The sequence below is a fragment of the Mytilus californianus genome, unplaced genomic scaffold (assembly GCF_021869535.1).
Source record: "Mytilus californianus isolate M0D057914Y unplaced genomic scaffold, xbMytCali1.0.p SCAF_17, whole genome shotgun sequence".
In the NCBI taxonomy this organism is placed as follows: Eukaryota; Metazoa; Mollusca; class Bivalvia; order Mytilida; family Mytilidae; genus Mytilus; species Mytilus californianus.
The window spans coordinates 4,095,216-4,107,656 of record NW_026262659.1 but is presented as its reverse complement, the minus strand read 5'-3'; the positions used below and the strand labels follow the sequence as shown (position 1 = coordinate 4,107,656).

Genomic DNA, 12,441 nt, shown 5'->3' with positions numbered 1-12,441 from the left:
TGCACATATTGCAATTAATTTGACAAATGGTCTAAATAAGCAAAAACGATGGAGGTGTGTTGTGCAACCTTAAAAACTAATAAAAAGAGTCCAGGCTGAGAGAGAGAGAGAGAGAGAGAGAGAGAGAGAGAGAGAGAGAGAGATTGTAATAATGTTTGCGTGTGTTTCAATCATTTGGCATTACTCATATTCAGATAAGAAGAAGAATAAGAATAAGAATATTTATTGAATCCAATTAAAGGGCCCGTTTCCGAGCATATACATATATAAATATAGTATTAATTAAACAATAATTTTAAAGGTATATTACATTAAAAATAAATGAATAAATAACTGTACTCCATACCAGATGGTGTTTGAAAATAAATAAAATAGAATATGAACTCTCTCTAATACATACAACATAAACTACATCACTACTACATGTATATTTAGTTTCTGGAATGCAAATTTTCTCTTATTTCAAAACAAGTACTTATAAATCTTGACACTGACATATTAACATTTTCAGACTCACTGGACATCAACCATATAAACTGTTCGCACTTTGAAATATAAGGGAAGTTTATACATTGAATGCATGCTTCATTAAGAATAAAATTCCTTTCATTTTCGTATGCAGTGCATTCCATTAAAAAATGAAACTCGTATTCAACCTGCATATTTTTACATTGCCCACAACATCTTTTATCTTTATCGACTTTTTCATATCGACCTTTCTCAATAGCTAACTGATGAGCACTGATTATAAATTGAGTTAAGCTTTTTCGATACTGAAATTTATTAAAGGGGCATTAGCTACGCGATATATTAAAATTTGATTTTTTTTTTGTTCAATCATTAATGAAAGTGAAATAGTGAAATATTAATTCGCTTATAGCAGCCAGTTTAGTTAAATTTTGTCAAAATAAGCTAAGAAACATCGCTGATGAATTATTCACTTGCAGGTGAATAATTCGACCTCATTGAATCCGTATTCATGTGTCTTTCAATTTAACCCCTTAGCTAGAGATGGGTTATGCATGTATTAGTCGTGTTCAACCATTAAAAGGAAAACAATGTCAACATTGAAAGTGAAACAAAGGTGAACCATTTCGTTGACTGATTTGATCCACAAAAACAAATCATTCTTATACAAGTAAAAATGACGATTAACTTTTTTTTTCAATCTATAACATGAAATCAAACAGACCTAGAAAAGTCCAATTGCACGAGGTCGCTATCTATTCATATTTATGTTGATGTTTAGATCGGGTTATGTGACCGTCGGCAGTCTTCGGAGTTCATCTCGATGGTTAATTAGATGGCGTCTAGACTAAAGTACACACGAAATGCTGATATATATATATTATCGAGTCCATGCATTGTTAATTGTTTATTTCAGACTAATTGTAAGTTGGATATACGTTTTAGTATGTTATAAATCAAATATGAGAATTTGAGTTAAATCGGTGAACATGAATTTGACAGCTAATGTCCCTTTAACTTGACATAAATATGCTTCCCTTTTGAAGATGTTTTTAAATTTAAAATAACTACGAAATTTCGTTTTTCAACATTTGCATTATGGTCTATAGTATTTTTCCAGTAAATCCTATATCTACTAATCAAATATTTTTAACCTTTTCAATGTCAAAACTTTTCATATCAACATCAATACATCTTAAAATATATACAATACTAGAATACCAAGATGACTTATTACATTTGTGAGTGTCCATACTTGTGACCAGGGCTTGTTATGTTGCATTATACAATGGATATTCACACCGATAACTGCTGATCAGTTGCATTAGGTTAGCCTTTAAAGCATTGTCACAATGGATATTTTTACCGTTTACAACAGTTCCATGTGTATATGATGTTGTGTTAAGAGTAACTGTATAGGGTTTTGATGTCTGTTGAGGATTAGCACCATGACTTGGGGTCATGCTGTCACAGGCCGAGGATGGTGCTCCATTACGGTTAGCGTATGTCCGATGTTGCAAGCACAGAAAAATCTGTACAATCACAGCAGCTTCCCGTAATCTTCCTTTGTTCATTTTCATTCTCATTTCTAAAAAAAAAAAAAAGAATTACAAAAAAAAAAAAAAAAAAAAATTACACTAAAAACGATCTGATTCAAAAGTAATTTGCAAAAAGAGGTTGTCAAATTGAAAATCTTGCTAAATTTATTTTCTTATCTACATGCATGTCGTTTTCATATTATACTATGAGACAGCAACAGAATACAAATACTGAAAACCCAACAGATACATTGATATGATATCAAACAAAAGACAACTGTTCATACCATATACCATATATATAAAGGAAAGAGTTACATATAAAACCCTTACCCTATGCACAATGATAATTTACAGCTTATTCCGTGTGGATGTCATATAGAACCTTTTCTATGTAAAGATCTAAATCGTCTCGAATCTAGACAAATCATAAATAGATTTAACAGAACTTACCAAAAGTCTGCCATCAACTTAAATCAGAGATAGATTTAACATAACCTACCAAAAGTCTGCCTACAACTTAAATCAGAGATAGATTTAACAGAACCTACCAAAAGTCTGCCATCAACTTAAATCAGAGATAGATTTAACAGAACCTACCAAAAGTCTGCCATCAACATAAATCAGAGATAGATTTAACAGAACCTACCAAAAGTCTACCATCAACTTAAATCAGAGATAGATTTAACAGGACCTACCAAAAGTCTGCCATCAACTTAAATCAGAGATAGATTTAACAGAACCTACCAAAAGTCTGCCATCACCTTAAATCAGAGATAGATTTAACAGAACCTACAAAAAGTCTGCCATCAACTTAAATCAGAGATAGATTTAACAGAACCTACCAAAAGTCTACCATCAACTTAAATCAGAGATAGATTTAACAGAACCTACCAAAAGTCTGCCATCAACTTAAATCAGAGATAGATTTAACAGAACCTACCAAAAGTCTACCATCAACTTAAATCAGAGATAGATTTAACAGAACCTACCAAAAGTCTGCCATCAACTTAAATCAGAGATAGATTTAACAGGACCTACCAAAAGTCTGCCATCAACTTAAATCAGAGATAGATTTAACAGAACCTACCAAAAGTCTGCCATCAACTTAAATCAGAGATAGATTTAACAGAACCTACCAAAAGTCTACCATCAACTTAAATCAGAGATAGATTTAACAGAACCTACCAAAAGTCTGCCATCAACTTAAATCAGAGATAGATTTAACAGAACCTACCAAAAGTCTACCATCAACTTAAATCAGAGATAGATTTAACAGAACCTACCAAAAGTCTACCATCAACTTAAATCAGAGTATAGGAAGACACAGATTTAACAGAACCTACCACAAGTCTGCCATCAATTTAAATCAGAGTATAGGAAGACAATTATTGTTTCTGCTAAATACAAAACTACTGCCTTTGATTAAATGCCATTTTAAGTATTGATTTTTAGTATTTGAAATGGTCAAAGATTCTGACAAGGATTATTACTGCTATAATTTTGGAACATGAGTATTGATATTAACTTGCGATGTGGTATTGGTTTTGCTCATTTTTTAAGACCGTACGTGGACTTATTGTTGCTTACATCAATGTCATTTGGTGTTTAGTGGAAAATTGTCACAACCATACCACATCTGTTTATTTTTGTATTAGTCTTTGTAAAAGAGAGGCAAAAGATACCAAATTGAAATTTAAACTCATAAGTCAAAAACGAACCGAAAATGTCAAGGCAAAAATAAGAAAATTAGAGTAACAGTACACAGAACAAAACATAGAAAACTTAAGACTATTTATCTCGAGAACCCAACCAAAAACCGGTGGTGTTCTCAGGTGACCCGGAAGGGTATGCAGATCCAACTCCACATGTGGCATCCATTGTGTTGCTCATGTAAATACAAAACCGATGATAAGTCTACCTCGGTAAGTCACATTCGAGGAAAAGAGGACGGGAGTGTGGTTACGACAGTTGGAACATATCCGTCATTATCTGTGAAACAGATGTTCCATGACTGCCAACTAGCTCGTTCAACATTCACATTGAAAACTAAAAGAAAGAAGTACTAAAGTATATTTAATTAGTCAGTCGTTTATAACCTTGTATGGAAATCGGAAATCAAAGATACTTACATACCACATGTTATCCTTAAACAAGTCTTAGTCTTAGATACAGAATTTCCATTATTAGTTGTTATTGGCTTTGAACTAGCTATCAGTAACTGCGACTACTCTCAGATCGGTACTTTGTGTCTTGTTTTGTTTTAAGGATGTATAAATGCCCTGCCACATCAGGTCTGTGTTGTTGTTAGATGTTTTTCTGCTTTGTATCGACCTGATGAGTAAGCCCCTATTCAACTTGTTTTTTATAGTTCGATCTTTTGTTGTACTGTTACACAACTGTCCCAGGTTAGGGAAAGGGTTGGCGCCTTCAAACATGTTTACCCCCCCCCCCCCCCCCCACCCCACCCACCCACCCCATTTTGCATGTGTCTGTGCCAAGTCAGGAGCCGGTAGTTCAGTGGTTGCCGTTGGTTCATGTCCGTCATATTTGTTTTTCGTAAATTGTTTTGTTATCAAAATTAATTAGACCGTTGGTTTTCTCGCTTAAATTGTTTCATATTTTTATGTCGGAGTCTTTTACGGCCGACTATATGGTATGTGTTTTTCTAATTTTTGAAGGCCGTGCTATTGCCTATAATTGCTTATATCCATTTCATTAGAATTTTGATAGGTAATTGTCTCATTGGCATCTATATTTATATATATATATCTTTTTAAAGCTTTTCGAAAGCCTTTTCCTATATTTGTCAAACTTAAGTAACAATTTTTATATGACATATCATTTAGACAGAAAAATCTGTTTTCGAAAGTATCGTGACAATTCAGTGAAATTCGCAATATATGTCATATATAGAAACAGTAATACCGTTGAAAAAAATATTATCGATCTTATTTTCCTTTTCTCAACCTTTATTATATGGACGTACTTCAGCGTGGTATAATATTTCTACATTTCTAATCAGTTTTATACATATTATACGTTAACAAGCAATTTTCTTTCTATTTTCAATCTTATTTTTGCTCTCGCCAAAGATAATTTTGAAATAAAGTCGTTCCTCCTGTAATTTCCTTTGCGTGTCAGTCTTACCTTGTAATTATAAATGAAGAAAGTCACCATTCATTCTTATATGGATTTGTCTTTCTATTGTCAATCTTACCTATCTATTGCCAAAGATAAATGTAAAGAAATAAAGCTTTCCGTTCTAACTTCTTCTTTCGTACAGTAGTATTCTGATTTACAATGTTTTCCGGCAAAGTTATTATTAATAAGATCTGAAATAAGATGCTACTCTATGTCATAAAACTAAGGATTACATCTTATAAATAATTGAAACGTTTACAACATTTAAAACGGTTTCAATATCTTGTTTATCGATTTTTACAAATAAACTATCAAGAAATATACAGAAACTGCCTCATTAGGTGTCCTAAAGTTATGACGAAAAATGCGATATATCCTAAGTTAAGAGAGCTTCGATAACACGACTTAGGACAAAAACGTGTTATAAGATGGTCTTAGGACACGTCCTAATCCTAAGATAGCTACGAGAACACCACCCCTGGACTGTATCTAAACAGATTGATATATCAGTCGTTTAAAGAGCTCTTAACAGAATTAACATTCCCATGTTATCTAAATTTGCACTCATACCACATCTTCTTATATCTATCTAAATGTATTTATGATCATTCTAAAAAACCCGATTTTGAATAAAATGTTTTTTAATTGTTTTCCAGATTTCATTTATCCTCTTCTGTTTTTCATACAAATTCAAATATAAAATATTTCGAGGCATAGGCGTTTATTTTAAATATTACTGCAGGTAATTGAGAAAGGACAAACTCGTGTTTTATTGAGGAGAAAATTTGTAACCTTTGTATTCTATTTTATATCTTCTTTATGCAAATTCACTCATTACGGTATTATTTAGCAACATATACATTTAAAGAAATGAATCAGTGAAATGTCAACATAGGCGGATAAAATACTTATATCTTATGCAATAGAATATGATTAAACAGACACAACGGAGGAAGCGATGGGTCGTTATCAAACAACAGGTAAACCACAATTTTGTTTTATGAATGAAGAGGAACACGGAAAAACCTTTTTTCTAATATACGGTATCGATCATTTTATGAATTTCAACAATTAACATTCGCGAATATAATTTAACAAGTTTATTGTTTTTTTAGGCTAATATCAATCGCAATAATCTGAGCATTTGGCATGTAAACTTCAGATGCCGGTGTGAATCGGGTCCGTTATTCTCTGTTAGAACAGCAATACAGGAACAATTCTTAGTATGAGCTTCATCATTTTTTTGCATTGCAACTTAAGTGTTACTGCTCCTATACATCTTTACTGTTGGTTGTTAACCAAATTTTGTCTTTATATGTCGTTTTGTATTATTGCAAATCTAAATCTAAGATTTGAATAATTTAGTTTACAATGTCTGTGGATAAAGATTAATTTTGTATTTTTCTCGCATGTTTAAGCCAGGGTATAAGTCACCAATCTCTGGCAATCAGTCGTAAATGTAATTGATTACAAATCTGCTTACAGCGTTTATAGGGAGTTTGTGCTGTTTGCTCCTAGTCATACATGCATTGCCAACAACTAGATCTCCATTACTGACCAGCATACATCTGACTGACCAGAACTGTACTGACTGTTGTGAATTTCTGCAGTGTACTGAAAAATTTACTGGCAAAATCAACATATCTAATAGTGGAATTCAATTCATTGAAGCAGCTTGCAAGTATGCGATAGTTTTTTAAAAAAAATTATGATATTTACATATCCGTTTCCTTTATGTTATAAAAAGATATTGTATAATTCCACATATAATGCCACTTTTCCATCTCAATAATTAGTAAATCCGACACCGCCTGATAAACTATGAAAGGCATCAGTATAACAAATTACGAAACAATTCAACACAGAAAACCAACGGCCTGATTTAAACTACAGCAATAAACGAAATAAAAAAAAACAATATGACAGACATCAACGAATAGAACCACTTGCTCATGGCGTCTTGTTTGGGTCGGACACGTAGGGAATGTTGCGGAGTAAAAACGATTATGAGGGCGAAAGCTTTCGCTTTCAACCTCTGTAATACAAATATTATTTTGACACACTGTCAAGTTAGCTTACAGTCAACATTTAGTCATGGACATTCACTGTGTGATGTATAACTCTTAGTTGACCAGTAATTACACAAATTCAAAAGTGACACTTGTTTAAAGCAGAAACAATAATAACTTATTTCAGTGAAATGTTCTCCCGAAATAGAAATTAGTTCAATAACAGAAAAAATACTTACTATAAAAAGAATAGTTGAATATTTTGTAATAAGTTAACACATACGCCAATAAGTAAAACGAAAAAATATATTTCAATGAGTAAAACGATAATTCGTGCTTCCTAAGGGCTTGAGTATTTTTTATGAACTTATTCTTTTCAATTTAAAAAAACCGCTTCTGTGGTATCGTAGGAGTATGCTAGCCTATATTGTGGGAGGTCACGGATTAGGATCTTTGCCGGTTCAAATAAAAGTCAAAATTGTTGTTTCTCCGGTAAACACACGGCATTTATGAGTAGAGTTAATTACAACTATTTGTCTCGGAGTCTAAATAATGTGTCCGGCTAGGATAACATGTCTCCGGGTGGGCTGTAACTTTGTTAACAAGCACGTTAAAAATCTGGCTCAGCTTGTCGTTCTGGGGTGCATATGCATATCACATTATACAATTTTCTCTCCCTGATAGGCATGCACTTTTTGTAGCTAGACGATAAACACAAATTCATCCATTTATCAACTATGAAGCAAAGGAACAATACAAAATCTAATCAAATCAAATTAAACAAGGTTTATCAAAATCTGAAATCTAAAATCTTCCTCGGCAAAGTTGACCTTAGATGGATGTGGCTAAATTTTGGGTCTTATTACCCTTCAACTGTGTCGTTTATAATACAGCATTGGCTTTTAAACATCCAGTTTTGATTGTTCCTAATGAAGGAAAATCCTGAAAAGCTTTTCGGATGCATACGATTTATAAAATTTATAAAGGGCTATTATCGTTTTATATACCTGATCATCAGAACTATTTAATTTTCAAATTTGTTTCTATGATTTATCTTTTTAGTGACATGGGGAATCTCCAAATGTTGTCTTGTTATACGCCAGAAAAACTCCAAAGCTGTTCCTACCTTAAGCGCATGTCTTCCTATCTTCCTGCGCAACAGACCATGAAGGAACAGTTGACGGAAATGTGCGCGCACAAAGATGGTCAGTATACCAAAGATATACTAAGATTTGGATGAATTGTGTGGCTTTGGGATGGATCGTGTGGCTCATACTATGAACAAAAGTTTCTTGTGTAGTTTTGTATGGACTTTTTTGACGTCTTTTTCATGCACGATGTCGTCAGTACTCAGTCTTCCAAAACTTGATTGGTTTGATTCTTGATGTTTCGTTCTAATGAATATAAGTATTAATATAATACACAAAAGAAAATTTAGACGTTTCATATTGTTTTATTTTATTACAACTAAAACTACTGACATCATTAAATTAGGCCATTTGTTGTGCCAAACATTTCTCTTTTTATATTTTATAATTTCGCCGTATTATGAATAACACTTCAAAATCGTTGCACAAATCTTAAGATCATCTTAAATCATAGTGTTCAGGAGTTCACATATTGTTAGCCATAGAGTTCAGGAGTTTACATATTGTTAGCCATAGAGTTCAGGAGTTCACATATTGTTAACCATGCAATGTTAGATCTGAAAATTTGACGCAGAAAATTCATGTCTTCCCTCAATGTGATTTGAATTCGAACCCATGCTATTGTAAATCATTTTGCATTCGTCTACACAAACAAATATAAAAAAAGAGATGTGGTGTATGCCAATAAGATAACTATCCACCAAAGACCATAGGACATTTATGCAAGATACAATAGTTCACCGTATGAACTTCAACAACGATGCTCGAACGCTGTATTTTGATATACATGAAGCAAATATTTGCAGACCTAACAATGCTGGGCCAAATTTCGATAACAGTACGTTATCTATTTTGTTTGTTTGCAGATTTCCTTGGACTGGAATCATGCACGGCAGCCAAATCATTTGTGGACAGTTATTCGATCTGTACGGATCCATATGTAGCTGCATTGAGTGATAAAACAGCTGATTTATGTCAGTAAGTCTAGTGATGTGATTTATTTTTTTTTATCATGTTTAATAAGAGGTAGAAGATACCAAGCAAACATTCAAAACTCAGAAGTTGAAGAGAAACTGACAAAACCATTGTAAAATACCGACGAAAAGACAAACAAGTCAACTTTACATAAAAAAAAAAAATAAAAAAAAAAAAAAAAAAAAAAATAATCGGTACATACATACATTTTGTACGTTAACGATAAGCGCATTCATGTAAAACACTGCATTTCTTTGAAATATGTAATTCTGACCACGTGCTTTTTGTTACTATTTCAATAAAAGAGAATGTGTAAAGAGAAAAAAACCTCGCGAAAACACATATGTATACATTTTTTCAGTTTAAAAATCAAATTTAATATATAAATACTGTTTATAGGGTTTACAAGGTCCAGGTGAATTGTACTATTACCTTACTGACCACGACCAACTGTAACTCAGTATATGTGAATACGTATCGCTCGATACAAGAAAAGGAACTAACACAGACATGTGAACTATTGAAATACGTACAGTCTGTGATCGGATAAACGGTTATAGCATATACAATCTCAATAAAAATATTGAAATTCTTCATGCATTGATGTTGCAATTTTGTTAAGTATTTCATTGATTTCTTCAGTCTAAAGCAGAACATATATCTACATGTCTTTTTATGTCATTGAATTTTTGTCTAACCGACGTATTTCCCACTTCCATTTTTATTCATGTTATGACAGTGATATTTTATGATACGGAACTTGGACATAATCTTACAAAAAGATACAAATTTTCACATCAAATGTCAATGATATACCAGTAATCCATTTTCAATCCGGTACCTCTTGTCTGGTACGTCTTTTTGTATTTATTTTTTTTTATCACTTAATATGAAGACATTTATTATGATTCATATGAAGAGCAAGTCCAAAAACATCTAGAAAAATTTCTATGGGTTAATGCTGTTATAGATTTTAACACTAGAGATGTGTAAGGTACAAACGGACACAATTCATTACAAACAGGCTCCTAATGAATTAACAAACGGACACAATTCATTACAAACAGGCTCCTAATGAATTAACAAACGGACATAATACATTACAAACAGGGTCCTAATGAATTAACAAACGGACACAATACATTACAAACAGGCTCCTGATGAATTAACAAACGGACACAATACATTACAAACAGGCTCCTAATGAATTAACAAACGGACACAATACATTACAAACAGGCTCCTAATGAATTATCAAACGGACACAATACATTACAAACAGGCTCCTGATGAATTAACAAACGGACACAATACATTACAAACAGGCTCCTAATGAATTAACAAACGGACACAATACATTACAAACAGGCTCCTGATGAATTAACAAACGGACACAATACATTACAAACAGGGTCCTAATGAATTAACAAACGGACACAACACATTACAAACAGGCTCCTAATGAATTAACAAACGGACACAATACATTACAAACAGGCTCCTAATGAATTAACAAACGGACACACTACATTACAAACAGGCTCCTAATGAATTAACAAACGGACACAATACATTACAAACAGGCTCCTAATGAATTAACAAACGGACACACTACATTACAAACAGGCTCCTAATGAATTAACAAACGGACACAATACATTACAAACAGGCTCCTAATGAATTAACAAACGGACACAATTCATTACAAACAGGCTCCTAATGAATTAACAAACGGACATAATTCATTACAAACAGGCTTCTTATGAATTAACAAAGGGACACAATTCATTACAAACAGGCTCCTAATGAATTAACAAACGGACACAATACATTACAAACAGGCTCCTAATGAATTAACAAACGGACACAACACATTACAAACAGGCTCCTAATGAATTAACAAACGGGCACAATTCATTACAAACAGGCTTCTAATGAATTAACAAACAGACACAAGGCTCCTTATGAATTAACAAACGGACACAATACATTACAAACAGGCTCCTAATGAATTAACAAAAGGACACAATACATTACAAACAGGCTCGTAATGAATTAACAAACGGACACAAGACATTACAAACAGGCTCCTAATGAATTAACAAACGGACACAATACATTACAAACAGGCTCCTAATGAATTAACAAACGGACACAATACATTACAAACAGGCTCCTAATGAATTAACAAACAGACACAAGGCTCCTAATGAATTAACAAACGGACACAATACATTACAAACAGGCTCCTAATGAATTAACAAACGGACACCCTACATTACAAACAGGCTCCTAATGAATTAACAAACGGACACAAGACATTACAAACAGGCTCCTAATGAATTAACAAACGGACACAATACATTAAAAACAGGCTCCTAATGAATTAACAAACGGACACAATACATTACAAACAGACTCCTAATGAATAAATAAACAGACACAAGGCTCCTAATGAATTAACAAACGGACACAATACATTACAAACAGGGTCCTAATGAATTAACAAACGGACACAATACATTACAAACAGGCTCCTAATGAATTAACAAACAGACACAAGGCTCCTAATGAATTAACAAACGGACACAATACATTACAAACAGGCTCCTAATGAATTAACAAACGGACATAATTCATTACAAACAGGCTCCTAATGAATTAACAAACGGACACAATACATTACAAACAGGCTCCTAATGAATTAACAAAAGGACACAATACATTACAAACAGGCTCGTAATGAATTAACAAACGGACATAATACATTACAAACAGGCTCCTAATGAATTAACACACGGACACAATACATTACAAACAGGCTCCTAATGAATTAACAAACGGACACACTTCATTACAAACAGGCTCCTAATGAATTTACAATCAGGCTCCTAATGAATTAACAAACGGACACACTACATTACAAACAGGCTCCTAATGAATTAACGAACGGACACACTACATTACAAACAGGCTCCTAATGAATTAACAAACGGACACAACACATGACAAACAGGCTCCTAATGAATTAACAAACGGACACAACACATTACAAACAGGCTCCTAATGAATTAACAAACGGACACAATACATTACAAACAGGGTCCTAATGAATTAACAAACGGACACAATACATTACAAACAGGGTCCTAATGAATT

General features: G+C 33.0%; 1 protein-coding gene across 1 annotated transcript; it reads left to right on the top strand.

Annotated features, from left to right (window-relative positions):
* The first annotated feature begins 6,058 nt into the window (after positions 1–6,058).
* On the top strand, positions 6,059–9,874 carry LOC127726253 (uncharacterized). Its single transcript, XM_052233556.1, has 5 exons — positions 6,059–6,130; positions 6,636–6,831; positions 8,222–8,364; positions 9,174–9,285; positions 9,682–9,874. Exons 1-5 carry the CDS (start codon positions 6,109–6,111, stop codon positions 9,830–9,832), a joined length of 624 nt encoding a protein of 207 aa, XP_052089516.1. The 5' UTR covers positions 6,059–6,108; the 3' UTR covers positions 9,833–9,874.
* The last annotated feature ends 2,567 nt before the right edge of the window (positions 9,875–12,441 follow it).

Coding starts and splice junctions, on each gene's coding strand:
- LOC127726253 (XM_052233556.1), top strand. CDS start 6,109: ATGGGTCGTTATCAAACAACAG. Junction 6,131..6,635: donor GGGTCGTTATCAAACAACAG/GTAAACCACAAT, acceptor ATCTGCTTACAG/CGTTTATAGGGAGTTTGTGC. Junction 8,365..9,173: donor AATGTGCGCGCACAAAGATG/GTCAGTATACCA, acceptor GTTTGTTTGCAG/ATTTCCTTGGACTGGAATCA.